The following is a 23,519-nucleotide window of genomic DNA, read 5'->3' as shown; positions in this document are numbered from 1 at the left end:
ATCCCCTGTATAGTACAGCAGCAGAGCAGTGTATCCCCTGTATAGTACAGCAGCAGAGCAGTGTATCCCCTGTATAGTACAGCAGCAGAGCAGTGTATCCCCTGTATAGTACAGCAGCAGAGCAGTGTATCCCCTGTATAGTACAGCAGCAGAGCAGTGTATCCACTGTATAGTACAGCAGCAGAGCAGTGTATCCCCTGTATAGTACAGCAGCAGAGCAGTGTATCTCCTGTATAGTACAGCAGCAGAGCGGTGTATCCCCTGTATAGTACAGCAGCAGAGCAGTGTATCCCCTGTATAGTACAGCAGCAGAGCAGTGTATCCCCTGTACAGTACAGCAGCAGAGCAGTATATCCCCTGTATAGTACAGCAGCAGAGCAGTGTATCCCCTGTATAGTACAGCAGCAGAGCAGTGTGTTCCCTGTATAGTACAGCAGCACCGCAGTGTATCCCCTGTATAGTACAGCAGCAGAGCAGTATATCCCCTGTATAGTACAGCAGCAGAGCAGTGTATACCCTGTATAGTACAGCAGCAGAGCAGTGTATCCCCTGTATAGTACAGCAGCAGAGCAGTGTATACCTTGTATAGTACAGCAGCAGAGCAGTATATCCCCTGTATAGTACAGCAGCAGAGCAGTGTATCCCCTGTATAGTACAGCAGCAGAGCAGTGTATCTCCTGTATAGTACAGCAGCAGAGCAGTGTGTCCCCTGTATATTACTGCAGCAGAGCAGTGTATCCCCTGTATAGTACAGCAGCAGAGCTGTGTATCCCCTGTATAGTACAGCAGCACCGCAGTGTATCCCCAGTATAGTACAGCAACAGAGCGGTGTATCCCCTGTATAGTACAGCAGCAGAGCAGTGTATCCCCTGTATAGTACAGCAGCAGAGCAGTGTATCCCCTGTATAGTACAGCAGCAGAGCAGTGTATACCCTGTATAGTGCAGCAGCAGAGCAGTGTATACCCTGTATAGTACAGCAGCAGAGCAGTGTATCCCCTGTATAGTACAGCAGCAGAGCAGTGTATCCCCTGTATAGTACAGCAGCAGAGCAGTGTGTCCCCTGTATATTACTGCAGCAGAGCAGTGTATCCCCTGTATAGTACAGCAGCAGAGCTGTGTATCCCCTGTATAGTACAGTAGCACCGCAGTGTATCCCCAGTATAGTACAGCAACAGAGCGGTGTATCCCCTGTATAGTACAGCAGCAGAGCAGTGTATCCCCTGTATAGTACAGCAGCAGAGCAGTGTATCCCCTGTATAGTACAGCAGCAGAGCAGTGTATCCCCTGTATAGTACAGCAGCAGAGCAGTGTATACCCTGTATAGTGCAGCAGCAGAGCAGTGTATGCCCTGTATAGTACAGCAGCAGAGCAGTGTATTCCATGTATAGTACAGCAGCAGAGCAGTGTATTCCCTGTATAGTACAGCAGCAGAGCAGTGTATCCCCTGTATAGTACAGCAGCAGAGCAGTGTATCCCCTGTATAGTACAGCAGCAGTGCAGTGTATCCCCTGTATAGTACAGCAGCAGAGCAGTGTATCCCCTGTATAGTACAGCAGCAGAGCAGTGTATCCCCTGTATAGTACAGCAGCAGAGCAGTGTATCCCCTGTATAGTACAGCAGCAGAGCAGTGTATCCTCTGTATAGTACAGCAGCAGAGCAGTGTATCCCCTGTATAGTACAGCAGCAGAGCAGTGTATCCCCTGTATAGTACAGCAGCAGAGCAGTGTATCCCCTGTATAGTACAGCAGCACAGCAGTGTATCCCCTGTACAGTACAGCAGCACAGCAGTGTATCCCCTGTATAGTACAGCAGCAGAGCAGTGTATCCCCTGTATAGTACAGCAGCAGAGCAGTGTATCCCCTGTATAGTACGGCAGCAGAGCAGTGTATCCTCTGGCTCTGTATAGTACAGCAGCAGAGCAGTGTATCCACTGTATAGTACAGCAGCAGAGCAGTGTATCCCCTGTATAGTACAGCAGCAGAGCAGTGTATCCTCTGGCTCTGTATAGTACAGCAGCAGAGCAGTATATCCCCTGTATAGTACAGCAGCAGAGCAGTATATCCCCTGTATAGTACAGCAGCAGAGCAGTGTATCCTCTGGCTCTGTATAGTACAGCAGCAGAGCAGTGTATCCCCTGTATAGTACAGCAGCAGAGCAGTGTATCCCCTGTATAGTACAGCAGCAGAGCAGTGTATCCCCTGTATAGTACAGCAGCAGAGCAGTGTATCCTCTGTATAGTACAGCAGCAGAGCAGTGTATCCCCTGTATAGTACAGCAGCAGAGCAGTGTATCCCCTGTATAGTACAGCAGCAGAGCAGTGTATCCCCTGTATAGTACAGCAGCAGAGCAGTGTATCCCCTGTATAGTACAGCAGCAGAGCAGTGTATCCCCTGTATAGTACAGCAGCAGAGCAGTGTATACCCTGTATAGTACAGCAGCAGAGCAGTGTATCCCCTGTATAGTACAGCAGCAGAGCAGTGTACACCCTGTATAGTACAGCAGCAGAGCAGTGTATCCCCTGTATAGTACAGCAGCAGAGCAGTGTATACCCTGTATAGTACAGCAGCAGAACGGTGTATCCCCTGTATAGTACAGCAGCAGAGCGGTGTATCCCCTGTATAGTACAGCAGCAGAGCAGTGTATCCCCTGTATAGTACAGCAGCAGAGCAGTGTATACCCTGTATAGTACAGCAGCAGAGCAGTGTATTCCCTGTATAGTACAGCAGCAGGGCAGTGTATCCCCTGTATAGTACAGCAGCAGAGCAGTGTATCCCCTGTATAGTACAGCAGCAGAGCAGTGTATTCCCTGTATAGTACAGCAGCAGAGCAGTGTATTCCCTGTATAGTACAGCAGCAGTGCAGTGTATCCCCTGTATAGTACAGCAGCAGAGCGGTCTATCCCCTGTATAGTACAGCAGCAGGGCAGTGTATCCCCTGTATAGTACAGCAGCAAAGCAGTGTATCCCCTGTATAGTACAGCAGCAGAGCAGTGTATTCCCTGTATAGTACAGCAGCAGTGCAGTGTATCCCCTGTATAGTACAGCAGCAGAGCAGTGTATCCCCTGTATAGTACAGCAGCAGAGCAGTGTATCCCCTGTATAGTACAGCAGCAGAGCAGTGTATCCCCTGTATAGTACAGCAGCAGAGCAGTGTATCCCCTGTATAGTACAGCAGCAGAGCAGTGTATCCACTGTATAGTACAGCAGCAGAGCAGTGTATCCCCTGTATAGTACAGCAGCAGAGCAGTGTATCTCCTGTATAGTACAGCAGCAGAGCGGTGTATCCCCTGTATAGTACAGCAGCAGAGCAGTGTATCCCCTGTATAGTACAGCAGCAGAGCAGTGTATCCCCTGTACAGTACAGCAGCAGAGTAGTATATCCCCTGTATAGTACAGCAGCAGAGCAGTGTATCCCCTGTATAGTACAGCAGCAGAGCAGTGTGTTCCCTGTATAGTACAGCAGCACCGCAGTGTATCCCCTGTATAGTACAGCAGCAGAGCAGTATATCCCCTGTATAGTACAGCAGCAGAGCAGTGTATACCCTGTATAGTACAGCAGCAGAGCAGTGTATCCCCTGTATAGTACAGCAGCAGAGCAGTGTATACCTTGTATATTACAGCAGCAGAGCAGTATATCCCTTGTATAGTACAGCAGCATAGCAGTGTATCCCCTGTATAGTACAGCAGCAGAGCAGTGTATCTCCTGTATAGTACAGCAGCAGAGCAGTGTGTCCCCTGTATATTACTGCAGCAGAGCAGTGTATCCCCTGTATAGTACAGCAGCAGAGCTGTGTATCCCCTGTATAGTACAGCAGCACCGCAGTGTATCCCCAGTATAGTACAGCAACAGAGCGGTGTATCCCCTGTATAGTACAGCAGCAGAGCAGTGTATCCCCTGTATAGTACAGCAGCAGAGCAGTGTATCCCCTGTATAGTACAGCAGCAGAGCAGTGTATCCCCTGTATAGTACAGCAGCAGAGCAGTGTATACCCTGTATAGTGCAGCAGCAGAGCAGTGTATACCCTGTATAGTACAGCAGCAGAGCAGTGTATCCCCTGTATAGTACAGCAGCAGAGCAGTGTATCCCCTGTATAGTACAGCAGCAGAGCAGTGTGTCCCCTGTATATTACTGCAGCAGAGCAGTGTATCCCCTGTATAGTACAGCAGCAGAGCTGTGTATCCCCTGTATAGTACAGCAGCACCGCAGTGTATCCCCAGTATAGTACAGCAACAGAGCGGTGTATCCCCTGTATAGTACAGCAGCAGAGCAGTGTATCCCCTGTATAGTACAGCAGCAGAGCAGTGTATCCCCTGTATAGTACAGCAGCAGAGCAGTGTATCCCCTGTATAGTACAGCAGCAGAGCAGTGTATACCCTGTATAGTGCAGCAGCAGAGCTGTGTAGACCCTGTATAGTACAGCAGCAGAGCAGTGTATTCCATGTATAGTACAGCAGCAGAGCAGTGTATTCCCTGTATAGTACAGCAGCAGAGCAGTGTATCCCCTGTATAGTACAGCAGCAGAGCAGTGTATCCCCTGTATAGTACAGCAGCAGTGCAGTGTATCCCCTGTATAGTACAGCAGCAGAGCAGTGTATCCCCTGTATAGTACAGCAGCAGAGCAGTGTATCCTCTGTATAGTACAGCAGCAGAGCAGTGTATCCCCTGTATAGTACAGCAGCAGAGCAGTGTATCCCCTGTATAGTACAGCAGCAGAGCAGTGTATCCTCTGTATAGTACAGCAGCAGAGCAGTGTATCCCCTGTATAGTACAGCAGCAGAGCAGTGTATCCCCTGTATAGTACAGCAGCACAGCAGTGTATCCCCTGTACAGTACAGCAGCACAGCAGTGTATCCCCTGTATAGTACAGCAGCAGAGCAGTGTATCCCCTGTATAGTACAGCAGCAGAGCAGTGTATCCCCTGTATAGTACGGCAGCAGAGCAGTGTATCCACTGTAAAGAACAGCAGCAATGCAGTGTATCCCCTGTATAGTACAGCAGCAGAGCAGTGTATCCTCTGGCTCTGTATAGTACAGCAGCAGAGCAGTATATCCCTGTATAGTACAGCAGCAGAGCAGTATATCCCCTGTATAGTACAGCAGCAGAGCAGTGTATCCTCTGGCTCTGTATAGTACAGCAGCAGAGCAGTGTATCCCCTGTATAGTACAGCAGCAGAGCAGTGTATCCCCTGTATAGTACAGCAGCAGAGCAGTGTATCCCCTGTATAGTACAGCAGCAGAGCAGTGTATCCCCTGTATAGTACAGCAGCAGAGCAGTGTATCCCCTGTATAGTACAGCAGCAGAGCAGTGTATCCCCTGTATAGTACAGCAGCAGAGCAGTGTATACCCTGTATACTACAGCAGCAGAGCAGTGTATCCACTGTATAGTACAGCAGCAGAGCAGTGTATCCCCTGTATAGTACAGCAGCAGAGCAGTGTATACCCTGTATAGTACAGCAGCAGAGCAGTGTATACCCTGTATAGTACAGCAGCAGAGCAGTGTATCCCCTGTATAGTGCAGCAGCAGAGCAGTGTATCCCCTGTATAGTACAGCAGCAGAGCAGTGTATCCCCTGTACAGTACAGCAGCAGAGTAGTATATCCCCTGTATAGTACAGCAGCAGAGCAGTGTATCCCCTGTATAGTACAGCAGCAGAGCAGTGTGTTCCCTGTATAGTACAGCAGCACCGCAGTGTATCCCCTGTATAGTACAGCAGCAGAGCAGTATATCCCCTGTATAGTACAGCAGCAGAGCAGTGTATACCCTGTATAGTACAGCAGCAGAGCAGTGTATCCCCTGTATAGTACAGCAGCAGAGCAGTGTATACCTTGTATATTACAGCAGCAGAGCAGTATATCCCTTGTATAGTACAGCAGCAGAGCAGTGTATCCCCTGTATAGTACAGCAGCAGAGCAGTGTATCTCCTGTATAGTACAGCAGCAGAGCAGTGTGTCCCCTGTATATTACTGCAGCAGAGCAGTGTATCCCCTGTATAGTACAGCAGCAGAGCTGTGTATCCCCTGTATAGTACAGCAGCACCGCAGTGTATCCCCAGTATAGTACAGCAACAGAGCGGTGTATCCCCTGTATAGTACAGCAGCAGAGCAGTGTATCCCCTGTATAGTACAGCAGCAGAGCAGTGTATCCCCTGTATAGTACAGCAGCAGAGCAGTGTATCCCCTGTATAGTACAGCAGCAGAGCAGTGTATACCCTGTATAGTGCAGCAGCAGAGCAGTGTATACCCTGTATAGTACAGCAGCAGAGCAGTGTATCCCCTGTATAGTACAGCAGCAGAGCAGTGTATCCCCTGTATAGTACAGCAGCAGAGCAGTGTGTCCCCTGTATATTACTGCAGCAGAGCAGTGTATCCCCTGTATAGTACAGCAGCAGAGCTGTGTATCCCCTGTATAGTACAGCAGCACCGCAGTGTATCCCCAGTATAGTACAGCAACAGAGCGGTGTATCCCCTGTATAGTACAGCAGCAGAGCAGTGTATCCCCTGTATAGTACAGCAGCAGAGCAGTGTATCCCCTGTATAGTACAGCAGCAGAGCAGTGTATCCCCTGTATAGTACAGCAGCAGAGCAGTGTATACCCTGTATAGTGCAGCAGCAGAGCTGTGTAGACCCTGTATAGTACAGCAGCAGAGCAGTGTATTCCATGTATAGTATAGCAGCAGAGCAGTGTATTCCCTGTATAGTACAGCAGCAGAGCAGTGTATCCCCTGTATAGTACAGCAGCAGAGCAGTGTATCCCCTGTATAGTACAGCAGCAGTGCAGTGTATCCCCTGTATAGTACAGCAGCAGAGCAGTGTATCCCCTGTATAGTACAGCAGCAGAGCAGTGTATCCTCTGTATAGTACAGCAGCAGAGCAGTGTATCCCCTGTATAGTACAGCAGCAGAGCAGTGTATCCCCTGTATAGTACAGCAGCAGAGCAGTGTATCCTCTGTATAGTACAGCAGCAGAGCAGTGTATCCCCTGTATAGTACAGCAGCAGAGCAGTGTATCCCCTGTATAGTACAGCAGCACAGCAGTGTATCCCCTGTACAGTACAGCAGCACAGCAGTGTATCCCCTGTATAGTACAGCAGCAGAGCAGTGTATCCCCTGTATAGTACAGCAGCAGAGCAGTGTATCCCCTGTATAGTACGGCAGCAGAGCAGTGTATCCACTGTAAAGAACAGCAGCAATGCAGTGTATCCCCTGTATAGTACAGCAGCAGAGCAGTGTATCCTCTGGCTCTGTATAGTACAGCAGCAGAGCAGTATATCCCCTGTATAGTACAGCAGCAGAGCAGTATATCCCCTGTATAGTACAGCAGCAGAGCAGTGTATCCTCTGGCTCTGTATAGTACAGCAGCAGAGCAGTGTATCCCCTGTATAGTACAGCAGCAGAGCAGTGTATCCCCTGTATAGTACAGCAGCAGAGCAGTGTATCCCCTGTATAGTACAGCAGCAGAGCAGTGTATCCCCTGTATAGTACAGCAGCAGAGCAGTGTATCCCCTGTATAGTACAGCAGCAGAGCAGTGTATCCCCTGTATAGTACAGCAGCAGAGCAGTGTATCCCCTGTATAGTACAGCAGCAGAGCAGTGTATACCCTGTATACTACAGCAGCAGAGCAGTGTATCCACTGTATAGTACAGCAGCAGAGCAGTGTATCCCCTGTATAGTACAGCAGCAGAGCAGTGTATACCCTGTATAGTACAGCAGCAGAGCAGTGTATACCCTGTATAGTACAGCAGCAGAGCAGTGTATCCCCTGTATAGTGCAGCAGCAGAGCAGTGTATCCCCTGTATAGTACAGCAGCAAAGCAGTGTATCCCCTGTATAGTACAGCAGCAGAGCAGTGTATCCTCTGTATAGTACAGCAGCAGAGCAGTGTATCCCCTGTATAGTACAGCAGCAGAGCAGTGTATTCCCTGTATAGTACAGCAGCAGAGCAGTGTATGCCCTGTATAGTACAGCAGCAGAGCAGTGTATCCCCTGTATAGTACAGCAGCAGAGCAGTGTATCCCCTGTATAGTACAGCAGCAGAGCAGTGTATCTCCTGTACAGTACAGCAGCAGAGCAGTGTATCCCCTTTATAGTACAGCAGCAGAGCAGTGTATCCCCTGTATAGTACAGCAGCACAGCAGTGTATCCCCTGTACAGTACAGCAGCACAGCAGTGTATCCCCTGTATAGTACAGCAGCAGAGCAGTGTATCCCCTGTATAGTACAGCAGCAGAGCAGTGTATCCCCTGTATAGTACGGCAGCAGAGCAGTGTATCCACTGTAAAGAACAGCAGCAATGCAGTGTATCCCCTGTATAGTACAGCAGCAGAGCAGTGTATCCTCTGGCTCTGTATAGTACAGCAGCAGAGCAGTATATCCCCTGTATAGTACAGCAGCAGAGCAGTATATCCCCTGTATAGTACAGCAGCAGAGCAGTGTATCCTCTGGCTCTGTATAGTACAGCAGCAGAGCAGTGTATCCCCTGTATAGTACAGCAGCAGAGCAGTGTATCCCCTGTATAGTACAGCAGCAGAGCAGTGTATCCCCTGTATAGTACAGCAGCAGAGCAGTGTATCCCCTGTATAGTACAGCAGCAGAGCAGTGTATCCCCTGTATAGTACAGCAGCAGAGCAGTGTATCCCCTGTATAGTACAGCAGCAGAGCAGTGTATCCCCTGTATAGTACAGCAGCAGAGCAGTGTATACCCTGTATACTACAGCAGCAGAGCAGTGTATCCACTGTATAGTACAGCAGCAGAGCAGTGTATCCCCTGTATAGTACAGCAGCAGAGCAGTGTATACCCTGTATAGTACAGCAGCAGAGCAGTGTATACCCTGTATAGTACAGCAGCAGAGCAGTGTATCCCCTGTATAGTGCAGCAGCAGAGCAGTGTATCCCCTGTATAGTACAGCAGCAAAGCAGTGTATCCCCTGTATAGTACAGCAGCAGAGCAGTGTATCCTCTGTATAGTACAGCAGCAGAGCAGTGTATCCCCTGTATAGTACAGCAGCAGAGCAGTGTATTCCCTGTATAGTACAGCAGCAGAGCAGTGTATGCCCTGTATAGTACAGCAGCAGAGCAGTGTATCCCCTGTATAGTACAGCAGCAGAGCAGTGTATCCCCTGTATAGTACAGCAGCAGAGCAGTGTATCCCCTGTACAGTACAGCAGCAGAGCAGTGTATCCCCTTTATAGTACAGCAGCAGAGCAGTGTATCCCCTGTATAGTACAGCAGCAGAGCAGTGTATTCCCTGTATAGTACAGCAGCACCGCAGTGTATCCCCTGTATAGTACAGCAGCAGAGCAGTGTATACCCTGTAAAGTACAGCAGCAGAGCAGTGTATCCCCTGTATAGTACAGCAGCAGAGCAGTGTGTCCCCTGTATATTACTGCAGCAGAGCAGTGTATCCCCTGTATAGTACAGCAGCAGAGCTGTGTATCCCCTGTATAGTACAGCAGCAGAGCGGTGTATCCCCTGTATAGTACAGCAGCAGAGCAGTATATCCCCTGTATAGTACAGCAGCACAGCAGTGTATCCCCTGTATAGTACAGCAGCAGAGCAGTGTATCCCCTGTATAGTACAGCAGCAGAGCGGTGTATCCCCTGTATAGTACAGCAGCAGAGCAGTGTATCCCCTGTATAGTACAGCAGCAGAGCAGTGTATCCCCTGTATAGTACAGCAGCAGAGCAGTGTATCCCCTGTATAGTACAGCAGCAGAGCAGTGTATCTCCTGTATAGTACAGCAGCAGAGCAGTGTATCCCCTGTATAGTACAGCATCAGAGCAGTGTATTCCCTGTATAGTACAGCAGCAGAGCAGTGTATCCCCTGTATAGTACAGCAGCAGAGCAGTGTATCCCCTGTATAGTACAGCAGCAGAGCAGTGTATCCTCTGTATAGTACAGCAGCAGAGCAGTGTATGCCCTGTATAGTACAGCAGCAGAGCAGTGTATCCCCTGTATAGTACAGCAGCAGAGCAGTGTATCCCCTGTATAGTACAGCAGCAGAGCAGTGTATCCCCTGTATAGTACAGCAGCAGAGCAGTGTATCCCCTGTATAGTACAGCAGCAGAGCAGTGTATTCCCTGTATAGTACAGCAGCACCGCAGTGTATCCCCTGTATAGTACAGCAGCAGAGCAGTGTATCCCCTGTATAGTACAGCAGCAGAGCAGTGTATTCCCTGTATAGTACAGCAGCACCGCAGTGTATCCCCTGTATAGTACAGCAGCAGAGCAGTGTATCCCCTGTATAGTACAGCAGCAGAGCAGTGTATCCCCTGTATAGTACAGAAGCAGAGCAGTGTATCCCCTGTATAGTACAGCAGCAGAGCAGTGTATCCCCTGTATAGTACAGCAGCAGAGCAGTGTATTCCCTGTATAGTACAGCAGCACCGCAGTGTATCCCCTGTATAGTACAGCAGCACCGCAGTGTATCCCCTGTATAGTACAGCAGCAGAGCAGTGTATCCCCTGTATAGTACAGCAGCAGAGCAGTGTATCCCCTGTATAGTACAGCAGCAGAGCAGTGTATCCCCTGTATAGTACAGCAGCAGAGCAGTGTATCCCCTGTATATTACAGCAGCAGAGCAGTGTATCCCCTGTATAGTACAGCAGCAGAGCAGTGTATCCCCTGTATAGTACAGCAGCAGAGCAGTGTATCCCCTGTATAGTACAGCAGCAGAGCAGTGTATCCCCTGTATATTACAGCAGCAGAGCAGTGTTTCCCCTGTATAGTACAGCAGCAGAACAGTGTATCATCTGTATAGTACAGCAGCAGAGCAGTGTATCCCCTGTATAGTGCAGCAGCAGAGCAGTGTATCCCCTGTGTAGTATAGCAGCAGAGCAGTGTATCCCCTGTATAGTACAGCAGCAGAGCTGTGTATCCCCTGTATAGTACAGCAGCAGAGCAGTGTATCCCCTGTATAGTACAGCAGCAGAGCAGTGTATCCCCTGTATAGTATAGCAGCAGAGCATTGTATCCCCTGTATAGTACAGCAGCAGAGCAGTGTATCTCCTGTATAGTATAGCAGCAGAGCATTGTATCCCCTGTATAGTACAGCAGCAGAGCAGTGTATCCCCTGTATAGTATAGCAGCAGAGCATTGTATCCCCTGTATAGTACAGCAGCAGAGCAGTATATCCCCTGTATAGTACAGCAGCAGAGCAGTGTATCCCCTGTATAGTACAGCAGCAGAGCAGTGTATCCCCTGTATAGTACAGCAGCAGAGCAGTGTATCTCCTGTATAGTACAGCAGCAGAGCAGTGTATACCCTGTATATTACAGCAGCAGAGCAGTGTATTCCCTGTATAGTACAGCAGCAGAGCAGTGTATCCCCTGTATAGTACAGCAGCAGAGCAGTGTATTCCCTGTATAGTATAGCAGCAGAGCAGTGTATCACCTGTATAGTACAACAGCAGAGCAGTGTATCCCCTGTATAGTACAGCAGCAGAGCGGTGTATACCCTGTATAGTACAGCAGCAGAGCAGTGTATCCACTGTAAAGTACAGCAGCAGAGCTGTGTATCCCCTGTATAGTACAGCAGCAGAGCAGTGTATCCCCTGTATAGTACAGCAGCAGAGCTGTGTATCCCCTGTATAGTACAGCAGCAGAGCAGTGTATCCCCTGTATAGTACAGCAGCAGAGCAGTGTATCCCCTGTATAGTACAGCAGCAGAGCAGTGTATAGTACAGCAGCAGAGCAGTGTATCCCCTGTATAGTACAGCAGCAGAGCAGTGTATCCCCTGTATAGTATAGCAGCAGAGCAGTGTATCCCCTGTATAGTACAGCAGCAGAGCAGTGTATCCCCTGTATAGTACAGCAGCAGAGCGGTGTATACCCTGTATAGTACAGCAGCAGAGCGGTGTATCCCCTGTATAGTACAGCAGCAGAGCAGTGTATCCCCTGTATAGTACAGCAGCAGAGCAGTGTATCCCCCTGTATAGTATAGCAGCAGAGCAGTGTATCCCCTGTATAGTACAGCAGCAGAGCAGTGTATCCCCTGTATAGTACAGCAGCAGAGCGGTGTATACCCTGTATAGTACAGCAGCAGAGCAGTGTATCCACTGTAAAGTACAGCAGCAGAGCTGTGTATCCCCTGTATAGTACAGCAGCAGAGCAGTGTATCCCCTGTATAGTACAGCAGCAGAGCAGTGTATCATCTGTATAGTACAGCAGCAGAGCAGTTTATCCTCTGTATAATATAGCAGCAGAGCAGTGTATCCCCTGTATAGTACAGCAGCAGAGCAGTGTATCCCCTGTATAGTACAGCAGTAGAGCAGTGTATCCCCTGTATAGTACAGCAGCAGAGCGGTGTATACCCTGTATAGTACAGCAGCAGAGCAGTGTATCCCCTGTATAGTACAGAAGCAGAGCAGTGTATCCCCTGTATAGTACAGCAGCAGAGCAGTGTATCCCCCTGTATAGTACAGCAGCAGAGCAGTGTATCCCCCTGTATAGTACAGCAGCAGAGCAGTGTATCCCCTGTATAGTACAGCAGCAGAGCAGTGTATCCCCTGTATAGTACAGCAGCAGAGCAGTGTATCCCCTGTATAGTACAGCAGCAGAGCAGTGTATACCCTGTATAGTACAGCAGCAGAGCAGTGTATTCCCTGTATAGTACAGCAGCAGAGCAGTGTATCCCCTGTATAGTACAGCAGCAGAGCAGTGTATCCCCTGTATAGTACAGCAGCAGAGCAGTGTATACCCTGTATAGTACAGCAGCAGAGCAGTGTATCCCCTGTATAGTACAGCAGCAGAGCAGTGTATCCCCTGTATAGTACAGCAGCAGAGCAGTGTATACCCTGTATAGTACAGCAGCAGAGCAGTGTATCCCCTGTATAGTACAGCAGCAGAGCAGTGTATCCCCCTGTAGAGTCTGTAGATTGCAGCAGCAGAGCTCAGCCTGTGTTCACACTACAGCCTGTTTACAGTTCCTGACCTTCTATCTGCAAAAGAAGCAGCTCAGAGCAGGAGAGAAGAGAAGTGAGTGGGAGCTACAGACAGGACAAAGAAGTGTCCCTGTGTAGCAGGATAGAAGAGAAGTGTTCCAGGGACACAGACAGCAGTGATGGGACACAGACGGCAGTGATGGGACACAGGCGGCAGTGATGGGACACAGGCGGCAGTGATGGGACACAGGCGGCAGTGATGGGACACAGGCGGCAGTGATGGGACACAGGTAGCAGTGATGGGACACAGGAGGCAGCGATGGGACAAAGGCGGCAGTGATGGGACACAGGCTCCAGTGATGGGACAAAGGCGCCAGCGACGGGACACAGGCAGCAGTGATGGGACACAGGTGGCAGTGATGGGACACAGGAGGCAGCGATGGGACACAGGCGACAGCGATGGGACACAGGCGGCAGTGATGGGACACAGGCAGCAGACATGGGACACAGGCAACAGTGATGGGACACAGGCGGCAGTGATGGGACACAGGAAGCAGTGATGGGACACAGGCGACAGCGATGGGACACAAGCTGCAGTGATAGGACACAGGCGGCAGTGACGGGACACAGGCGACAGCGATGGGACACAGGCGGCAGTGATGCAGGCGGCAGTGACGGGACACAGGCGACAGCGATGGGACACAGGCGGCAGTGATGGGACACAGGCGGCAGCGATGGGACACAGGCGGCAGTGATGGGACACAGGCGGCAGTGATGGGACACAGGTGGCAGTGGTGGGACACAGGAAGCAGTGATGGGACACAGGCGACAGCGATGGGACACAAGCTGCAGTGATAGGACACAGGCGGCAGCGATGGGACACAGGCGGCAGCGATGGGACACAGGCGGCAGCGATGGGACACAGGCGGCAGTGATGGGACACAGGTGGCAGTGATGGGACACAGGCGGCAGCAATGGGACACAGGCTGCAGTGATGGGACACAGGCTGAGGTGGCAATGGGACACAGGTAGCAATGATGGGACACAGGCGGCAGCGATGGGACACAGGTAGCAGTGATGGGACACAGGCTGAGGTGGCAATGGGACACAGGTAGCAGTGATGGGACACAGGCGGCAGCGATGGGACACAGGTAGCAGTGATGGGACACAGGCTGCAGTGATGGGACACAGGCGGCAGTGATGGGACACAGGCTGCAGTGATGGGACACAGGCGGCAGTGATGAGACACAGGCTGCAGTGATGGGACACAGGTAGCAGTGATAGGACACAGGCGGCAGTGATGGGACACAGGTGGCAGTGATGGGACACAGTCGGCAGTGATGGGACACAGGCAGCAGTGATGGGACACAGGCGGCAGCGATGGGACACAGGCAGCAGTGATGGGACACAGGTGGCAGTGATGGAACACAGGTGGCAGCGATGGGACACAGGCTGCAGTGATGGGACACAGGCGGCAGTGATGGGACACAGGCTGCAGTGATGGGACACAGGTGGCAGTGATGGGACACAGGTGGCAGTGATGGAACACAGGTGGCAGCGATGGGACACAGGTAGCAGTGATAGGACACAGGCGGCAGTGATGGGACACAGGTAGCAGTGATAGGACACAGGCGGCAGTGATGGGACACAGGCTGCAGTGATGGGACACAGGTGGCAGTGATGGGACACAGGTGGCAGTGATGGAACACAGGTGGCAGCGATGGGACACAGGTAGCAGTGATAGGACACAGGCGGCAGTGATAGGACACAGGCGGCAGTGATGGGACACAGGCTGCAGTGATGGGACACAGGCGGCAGTGATGGGACACAGGTGGCAGTGATGGAACACAGGTGGCAGCGATGGGACACAGGTAGCAGTGATAGGACACAGGCGGCAGTGATGGGACACAGGTAGCAGTGATGGGACACAGGCGGCAGTGATAGGACACAGGCAGCAGTGATGGGACACAGGCGGCAGTGATAGGACACAGGTAGCAGTGATGGGACACAGGCGGCCTCGCTGGGAGGACCGGACTGAGGTGGCGTCTTATCGTGGACTTGTCACGGCTTTTCGCTCGGTGACGGTTATTTGATAATCTGCGTATAACACTGAGGCGCAGCACTGGCTGATTGTGGAGGTTTTGGGTGAGACATGATTCAGCTGTCTCCATGGAGTGCCAGCTCTGAGAATCAGGACCCGTGAGGAGGCAGAGCCATGGAGGACGTATATTCCTCACATCTATTACTATGATCACAACCTGAAGTAACAGAAAAAAACACAAAATAATTGCCCAACATAAAGATGGCGCCTGCAGGTTCCCGTGACCCACACAAGATGGCGCTGGTTACCCCGGTAATCGCCGCTCTGCCTCTCGGTGTCTCTATGGTGTGGGAGGTTGCGCATGCGCAGTGACGGTTCCTTTCTGCAGCCGGGGCGGGGAGACGGACGCAGACGATTCGGGGAGAGAGTGGAGCGATGCAGCGGGGCCCGGAACTGCGGGACGTGCGGCTGCTATAGAGCGAGGAGCGGCCTCCCCGGGACAGCCCATCAGGTAACGTCAGCTACTTGGAGGCGCCGGGGCCTAGAGGCCTCTCCACCAGGGCCCTGTGTACACCGTGCGTCAGCGCTACCTGTACCGCAGCCTGCAGCATAGTCACACTGACAGGCCCCGAGCCTGCCTGTACACACACAGATATATCCACAGCACTGGACCACCCTATATATACACCATACATTATATACCGGACCCGCCCCATATATACACTATACATATATATATATATATATATATATATATATATATATAGGACCCCTCATATATACACTATACACGCACACACACATATATATATATATATATAGGACCCCTCATATATACACTATACACGCACACACACATATATATATATATACAGGACCCCCATTTCTACACTATTCATGTATATACAGGACTTCACCTGAGATATATACATCTGAGGACACGTCCCCCTATATATACACTATAATATATACATACACAATACATAATTTATATACAGGGCAGGACCCCACCATATATACTCTACTCATATGTGTGTAGATATATACATTATATATACACACACACACACGTATATACATAGGACTGGACCACACACTATACACACAAATATATATATATAATACACACACAGGACACCCCCCACCCCATATATATACTATACATACTTTACGTGCCTCTCGGTCCCTGGGATTACCATGCAGCGTTACGCACATCTTTGTCCGCAGGATTACCTTGTGACGTTACGTGCCTTCCTGTCTCCGGAATATCTGGGCTGTTAGGCGCTCCTTGGTCCAAGGGATGATTGGGCAAAGTTGCCCCTCTCTATGTCTCCGGGATTACTGTGCAACGTTACGCATCTTTCTACGTCGCAGGGATTACCTGGGGACGTTCCGCTTTTCTCGGTCCCCTGGATTACCGGGCGACGTTACACTTCTCTTGGTCACCTGGATTACCGGGAGTGAAGTTACCCATTTCTACATCCCCAGGTTTACCAGGTGACGTTACCCGTCTCTGGGTTTACCATGCGAAATTACGCACCTTTCTCCGTGCCCAGGAATGTCTGGTGATGTTGCGCACCTCTTTGTCCCCGGGATTACCCGGCAATGTTACTTTCCTCTTTGTCCGTGGGTTTACCAGGTGATTTACTCGCCTTTTCCTCCCCAGGATTTCCCCAGGGCAAACTTCACCACCTCTCCGTCCCCGGGATTACCGGGCGACGTTACTCTCCTCTCCGTCCCCGGGATTACCGGGCGACGTTACTCTCCTTTCCGTCCCCGGGATTACCGGGCGACGTTACTCTCCTCTCCGTCCCCGGGATTACCGGGCGACGTTACTCTCCTCTCCGTCCCCGGGATTACCGGGCGACGTTACTCTCCTCTCCGTCCCCGGGATTACCGGGCGACGTTACTCTCCTCTCCGTCCCCGGGATTACCGGGCGACGTTACTCTCCTCTCCGTCCCCGGGATTACCGGGCGACGTTACTCTCCTCTCCGTCCCCGGGATTACCGGGCGACGTTTCTCTCCTCTCCGTCCCCGGGATTACCGGGCGACGTTACTCTCCTCTCCGTCCCCGGGATTACCCGGCGGCGTTACTCGCCTCTCCGTCCCCGGGATTACCCGGCGACGTTACTGTAGTCATGTTGTCATTGTGCCTGACGTGTTGTTTGCTTGCTGCCGCCTCCCGTGTTTGGTCAGGGATTACAGTGATTGTGGCGCAGGATCCGGTCCGGGTTTAGGCCTCAGGAGGATGATGAAGGGAAATCTGCAGCAGGAAGGTTCATCCTCTATAAAGTGCAGGTCCTGCGGCTGCCAAGACGCCTATTGATTATCTGGGATGATGTCATGTTCTCTGCTTGGAGTCGCAATATCCTGAAACTAGAGAGTGGAGCAGAATCTGGGGAGACGCCTCCTGCTGTAGGTGAAGGCACTCAGACGTGGAGCTCCATGGACACCCGGGGAGTATAATCTACAGCTCTGTCCATGGCGTCCTCCAGGGGCCGCAGCAGCCATGACTGGTGATAACCCTGGAGATTACAGCCTCGGGATTATAAGATTCTGCGTCCATTGTATCCCCTATAACGGGGCCCCTGACACCTAGGAGGACCCCCCATCACTAGGTAGTGGCACGGCGCGTCCTACTGTCTCCTGGAAGAACACAGGAAGAGGAGACGATTATCACCCCGCAATGTTACTGAGATCCTTCATAAAGGGGTCGGTTAGTACAGGTCTCCAGAATGGGGTCTCCTAACCCTTCAGACGGAGCATGTAGCTGCTGCGTCCCCTGTATCCTCAGGCTGCGTCTCGGGATGACACTTCTGTGACACTCAGGTCCTTTGCTTGGAGATATATTTACACCGGGGGAGGATGAGACTATAATTATCTGTGTCCTATCTGCTCAGCGCTCCATGTGACGGCCCGTCCTTCTATATCCCCAACATATTCATAGCGCTGTACAGAGACCAGCGCGGATTCTTCTTCTAATGTAGGTGGGAACTGGAATCCTCTCTGCTGGCCGTGCAGCAGGACTGCTCTGTATGCACAGGGGCCATGCTGGATGTTTAACCCTTTCCTAGAGTCAGGCTCCGGCTTCTGGTCTCTCTCATGTTTCTTCTGTCACATTGCTTTATGGTTTTTGGTGATGACATGTGACTTTAATATATTGGGGATCATATCTACAGACATGCATGCTGGGAGTTGTAGTTTGGTGCAGCTCTCTACCTGCTGTGATATTGTGACGCGTGCTTCTTGTTGGGGTGCTCGGCTGTTATTGGGGTGTCTGTCTTCTCTGGGCAGCGATGTGAGTGTTATGTGACCAGCTCTGAGCTTTTCATTGAGAGGAATGTTCAGCTTCTTTGTTCTTTATAACCAAATTGAGTATTTGGGATCCTCCCATGTGAGATGACTTCAGAGTCTGGATTGCCTGGGGGGCTGTGTCTGGAGCCGGCTCTGGTGGGCTCCGCTCTGTGACATGTTGCGGTGCTCCGCTCCCGTCTCTCAGGACACTGCCCATTGTTTGAGACGCTGAGGTATTTGCCTCTGTGGCGGCAGCGGGAGACTCGTTCCGGTGATAATCTCTCATTATACGAGTCCTGCAGCTTTCTGTGTATGGAAGAGGCAAAGGCAGGAATCCTCATCCGGCTTTGTGTTCTCTGAAGCCTTGTACGGAGCACGTGTCCTGGTTATCCGGGGGTCATTGCACGGATATTACTGATGGGTGGATTATAGGACTAGCGGTGGTGGTACTACAGCGTTCTGGGGGGACACCCGGGTGACACTGGGGGCTTGCTGAGGATGGCATTGGTGCACAGCCGGACCCTGCGGGTGTATAAGGTGCGGTTCTGGGTTATTCCTCGCGACCCTGTAGTCACGGTGCAGGAATCCGGCCGCCTGCTTATACTGAGCTGCTGTATTATGTAATGAGTAATTATAACCTGAAATCTCTGCCTCACAACATGTTTATCAACCTGAAGATTTCACTTTTTGTTCTGAGCTCCTCTCGGTGATGCACACGTAATCGAACAGGTTCTGACAGCGGCCGCTGCTTGTTTTTTTTTGTGGTCGTGTTTCGCCTTGGTTGAAGGTTTTTTTTTTTTTAATATAAAACTTTATTCCCAACTGTGTATTGTGTCCGATTGGTTCCCGCACCCTCTGACTTTTCACAGACACATATAGGACAATTTTTTTTTTTTTTAGTTTTATTATGGATCCACATTTTGTGAATGCACCCAGTACAGATTAAAACGGTAGCCCCTCACCCCAGGGCTGCTTCTAGTAGCAGGGTCCCTGCACCCCTCCCCCACCCTTGGGCCACCTCTAGTAGCAGGCTTCCTCCACCTCTCCCCCACTCCTGGGCCGTCTCTAGTGGCGGGTCCCTGCCTAATCCCCTCCACCCCTGGGCCGTCTCTAGTAGCGGGGTCCCTCCATCCCTCTTCCACCCCTGGGCCGCCTCTATTAGAGGGGTCCCTCCACCCCTACCCCATCCCTGAGCCTCTACTATTGGCGGGGTCCATCCACCCCTCCTCTTCTATTGGCAGGGTACATCCACCCCACCCCTCGGCCGCTTCTAGTGGTAGGGTCCCTCCGCCCCTCCCCCACCCATGGGCCACCTCTAGTGGTGGGGTCCCTGCCCCCTTCTCATCCCTGGGCCGCCTCTAGTGGTGGGGTCCCTGCCCCCTTCTCATCCCTGGGCCGCCTCTAGTGGTGGGGTCCCTGCCCCCTTCTCATCCCTGGGCCGCCTTTAGTGGCTGGGTCCCTGCCCCCCTACTCACCCCTGGGCCGCCTCTAGTGGTGGGGTCCCTGCCCCCTTCTCATCCCTGGGCCGCCTCTAGTGGTGGGGTCCCTGCCCCCTTCTCATCCCTGGGCCGCCGCTAGTGGTGGGGTCCCTGCCCCCCTACTCACCCCTGGGCCGCCTCTAGTGGTGGGGTCCCTGCCCCCTTCTCATCCCTGGGCCGCCGCTAGTGGTGGGGTCCCTGCCCCCTTCTCATCCCTGGGCCGCCTCTAGTGGTGGGGTCCCTGCCCCCTTCTCATCCCTGGGCCGCCTTTAGTGGCTGGGTCCCTGCCCCCTTCTCATCCCTGGGCCGCCGCTAGTGGTGGGGTCCCTGCCCCCTTCTCATCCCTGGGCCGCCGCTAGTGGTGGGGTCCCTGCCCCCCTACTCACCCCTGGGCCGCCTCTAGTGGTGGGGTCCCTGCCCCCTTCTCATCCCTGGGCCGCCGCTAGTGGTGGGGTCCCTGCCCCCTTCTCATCCCTGGGCCGCCTCTAGTGGTGGGGTCCCTGCCCCCTTCTCATCCCTGGGCTGCCTTTAGTGGTGGGGTCCCTGCCCCCTTCTCATCCCTGGGCCGCCTCTAGTGGTGGGGTCCCTGCCCTCTTCTCATCCCTGGGCTGCCTTTAGTGGCGGGGACCCTGCCCCCCTACTCACCCCTGGGCCGCCTCTAGTGGTGGGGTCCCTGCCCCCTTCTCATCCCTAGGCCACCTTTAGTGGCGGGTCCCTGCCCCCCTACTCACCCCTGGGCTGCGTCTAGTAGTGGGATCCCATCATCCCCCCTTCCCCGGGTTGTGCAGTAGTTGTGCTGTATAGCAGTGAGTGGCGGTTATATTTATACTGCTCTCTGCTCATATTAAGCTCAGTTAATAATAGAAAAATCACTTTGTTTTCTTGTTATTCTTAACTCTGACTTTCTCTCTCTGCAGGATAAGGGCAGAACTATGTACCTCTGGACCAGTGGCTCAGCGTCTCGGTGCCTCTCCCCTGGTTTCCGCGTGTTTCAATGAGACTTTTAATATCTCGGCAGCTGCTCGCAGACACATGGTGAATTGCTCTCATTCCCAGGATTGTATCTCTGACGGCCGAGCCCTCTCCAGCTTCACTCCTAGAAGAGACCACCAGGGTTTGATCCCTGGCTGCACTGTCACCTGCTGCCCCTAGTGTGTGCTCCAGCGCCCCCTAGCCATGGAGCAAGGAATGGATTACTGGGTGGCCCAGATACAACAGAAGGATGTTAATAAAAGGCTTCAAGTGGGACCAGACTTGATAGATTACTTCTCAGATAGGCAGAAATCTGTTGACCTTGAGCAGGACCAGACTCTGCTGGATAGAATGGTCGATGGGATCGCCACATCCTGGGTGAACTCCAGCAATTATAAGGTAGGGATATATGTCCCCTCTGACAGTAGAAGGGAATGTGTCTGTGACTTCATGATTTCACATATGAATCATTGTGTGTATTGGACACGTCCATAATAAGTTATGAGCAGAACCAGAAGTGCTATGAGATCCAACTGACCGGTAGTGATCAGTAGAGGGTGTCCTCATATAACTTCTAATCACGAATGGGACCCTCATCATGGAAACCCCTCCAGCCTGAAGCAGAGACCGGACCTGCTGCTACTGCATTTACCTCTATGGGACTGGTGAGGATGGTAGCACAATGTACTGTCCAGCAGACCCATAGAGATGAATGGATCAGCCTTTGCTCACCGGCACCCCATTTTATCTGGGGGGGGGGGTGTACAGGACACTCTTCCTATCCTGCGGATGAGACAGTGGCGCAGCGCTATTCTTTGCCTTCAATCTAAATGCTGATCCTTAACATAAGGGGAAATTAATGAATGCCTCTGGGGCTAATACCTATATATAGGTATTATATAAACTACTTATTAACTACTTATTATCTTGGTAATAATGAATATGGGGGGGGTACCCTGTTAATCTGACACTTAAAGATGTGACTATATACTACACCCGACTGATGCCTTCAGTGGGGTGTGAAGTATTTATTGCTAGTGAGTGCAGCTTTTATGGTGAACACAGAGACTATGTCTAGATCCGTGTTCACACCGTATGCACCATGTCACTTGTCATTGCTGTTCGTGACGGCCATCAGGTTGCTCATGGTTTGCACAATAACTGGAGACATGATGGCGTTTATGTAAAGCAGGGCTGCCACGTTACGTGTATTTTGGGGCACAGGATTTATAGACATTTCCTAATGTTATTTACATCTGATCACCCAGAATTGGCCAGGAGATCCTATCACTGACAGATGAGATGTCACTGCTCCTGTGTGGGCTGCGCCTGTGCGGCACGTTCCATCCTGGTGTTTACATCCGGCCGCTGACTTCCACGGGACTCGGTACAAAGTGCAGGAAGTTTCACATTTCTTGATTAGAAGTGAAACTGTACATTTAAAGGACATCTTCTACCAGGATAAAGGATTGTAAAGCAGTCACACTCACATGCTGGTGTGCACCCTCTCTGCCAGGTGCTGCTCTTCTTTTAACTACTTCTTCCCTGGCTTTTACATAAAATGGCTTTTAGTCCTCAGCCAATAAGTATAATGCAAGAAAACAAGCCTGGTAGCAAATAAAGACTGTTCTTTTATTAAGCACACATCATGTCACTGTGCTTGGTTTACAGTCCTTCATCCTTGTAGAAGATTTCCTTTCACCATTGATGTGTTCAGACAGCTAGTGCTCCCTGGAGTCAGCCAGCATGTTGTTGATCAGACCAGAACTGGTTCCAGGACACAGCCGCCAGGTTGTCTGATGATTGTTCTGTGGATCCTGGTGGGGTCTAATAGAGAATTGGTGGGTCCTGATGGTGATTCTCCATTGTGGTGTAAGTCCTGGTGCACACTTTGCATGTTTGACAAGATGATATTTCTATAATTTTCTCATGTCAAAATCAGAAGTTGGCTCAGAGCAGAATCCCTCTCTCTGTCATACATTCTCTATATACCGGATGTAATCGGATTTACAGGCCCCTGGACCCACATCTGATTGCATCCTGAAGGGGACGGACGCGTTGACTGTCTCAGTCACTGACCCCTAATAAAAAAAATTGCCTATTTTTTTTACAATGTTTTTTTGATGTGGAATGTCCCAAATGCTTGTCAGTTTGTTCCAAATCTCACGGTGCTGTGATATCGCTGCCAGTGGCCCTGCGTGGTACATGGGTGCAATCAGGTATCTGATGCCCGCTGTACACATTCTCATTCACTCTCCGGTGATGTAACCAGAGCCGTAGGTGTCCCCCCGCTAATGGTTGTGTACCTGTGACATTGTTGGGCAGAGTACACACAGCTGGGTACACAAGGCGTGATGTGCGGAGACGCGGCCTGTGTTCATCTACAGATAGTTTGCATTGTAAATATAAGGCTCTGTTCACATGATGTAGCTGAGGCGCAGCAGGTGACGCTGCTTTTATGGACATTGATACAAGTTGAACTATTAGCTGCAGCAGAAAGTGGGTGCAAGCGACGGCACGGTGGTGACCTGGGTGTGAGCGATGGTGACCTGTATGGGCTTGTGGATGTTGCAGCCACTCTCGCACGGTCATTGCCTTGTGTCCTCTGCCTGTGATTGTCCTCCTGTGTATCTTATTCCAGTTATTGATTATCTATGGGGTCAGTGTGATGGGGGCCGCGATGCTGCTCCTTCCTGTAAGACATCACTGAAGTGTGAGATGATCTGCGAGGAGCTGACTCAGGCACAAAGCAAATATAGTCCTGACCTTGTTGCTGCAAACCAGGAACAGGCGGTGATGTAACCTTGGCTGCAGCTGAAACCGGAAGCTGTGAGGACCTGGCCGGGAGACGTTTCATA

The 23,519-nt window shown here is 51.4% G+C and overlaps 1 protein-coding gene and 1 long non-coding RNA gene across 3 annotated transcripts in view; one reads left to right on the top strand and one right to left on the bottom strand.

Annotated features, from left to right (window-relative positions):
• LOC140075773 (uncharacterized) overlaps window positions 1-23,519 on the bottom strand; it is a 41,981-nt gene that overhangs the window by 6,504 nt on the left and 11,958 nt on the right. Inside the window, exon 1 of one of the 2 annotated variants that reach the window (XR_011849464.1) lies at window positions 15,225-15,310. The exons of the other annotated variant lie outside the window; for it this stretch is intronic. This is a non-coding gene — a long non-coding RNA (uncharacterized lncRNA). Of the gene's footprint in view, window positions 1-15,224; window positions 15,311-23,519 lie in introns of those variants that run through there. 2 annotated transcript variants of the gene reach the window in all.
• CLASP1 (cytoplasmic linker associated protein 1) overlaps window positions 15,289-23,519 on the top strand; it is a 93,742-nt gene continuing 85,511 nt past the window's right edge. The window contains exons 1-2 of the mRNA XM_072122058.1: window positions 15,289-15,427; window positions 20,607-21,060. Coding sequence (XP_071978159.1) covers window positions 20,866-21,060 — 195 coding nt within the window. The 5' untranslated portion in view covers window positions 15,289-15,427; window positions 20,607-20,865. The remainder of the gene's footprint in view (window positions 15,428-20,606; window positions 21,061-23,519) is intronic.

The sequence above is a fragment of the Engystomops pustulosus genome, chromosome 8, assembly GCF_040894005.1.
Source record: "Engystomops pustulosus chromosome 8, aEngPut4.maternal, whole genome shotgun sequence".
Classification (NCBI taxonomy): domain Eukaryota; kingdom Metazoa; phylum Chordata; class Amphibia; order Anura; family Leptodactylidae; genus Engystomops; species Engystomops pustulosus.
Note: the sequence above shows the minus strand (reverse complement) of the source record. Positions and strands in the feature narration are given on the sequence as shown.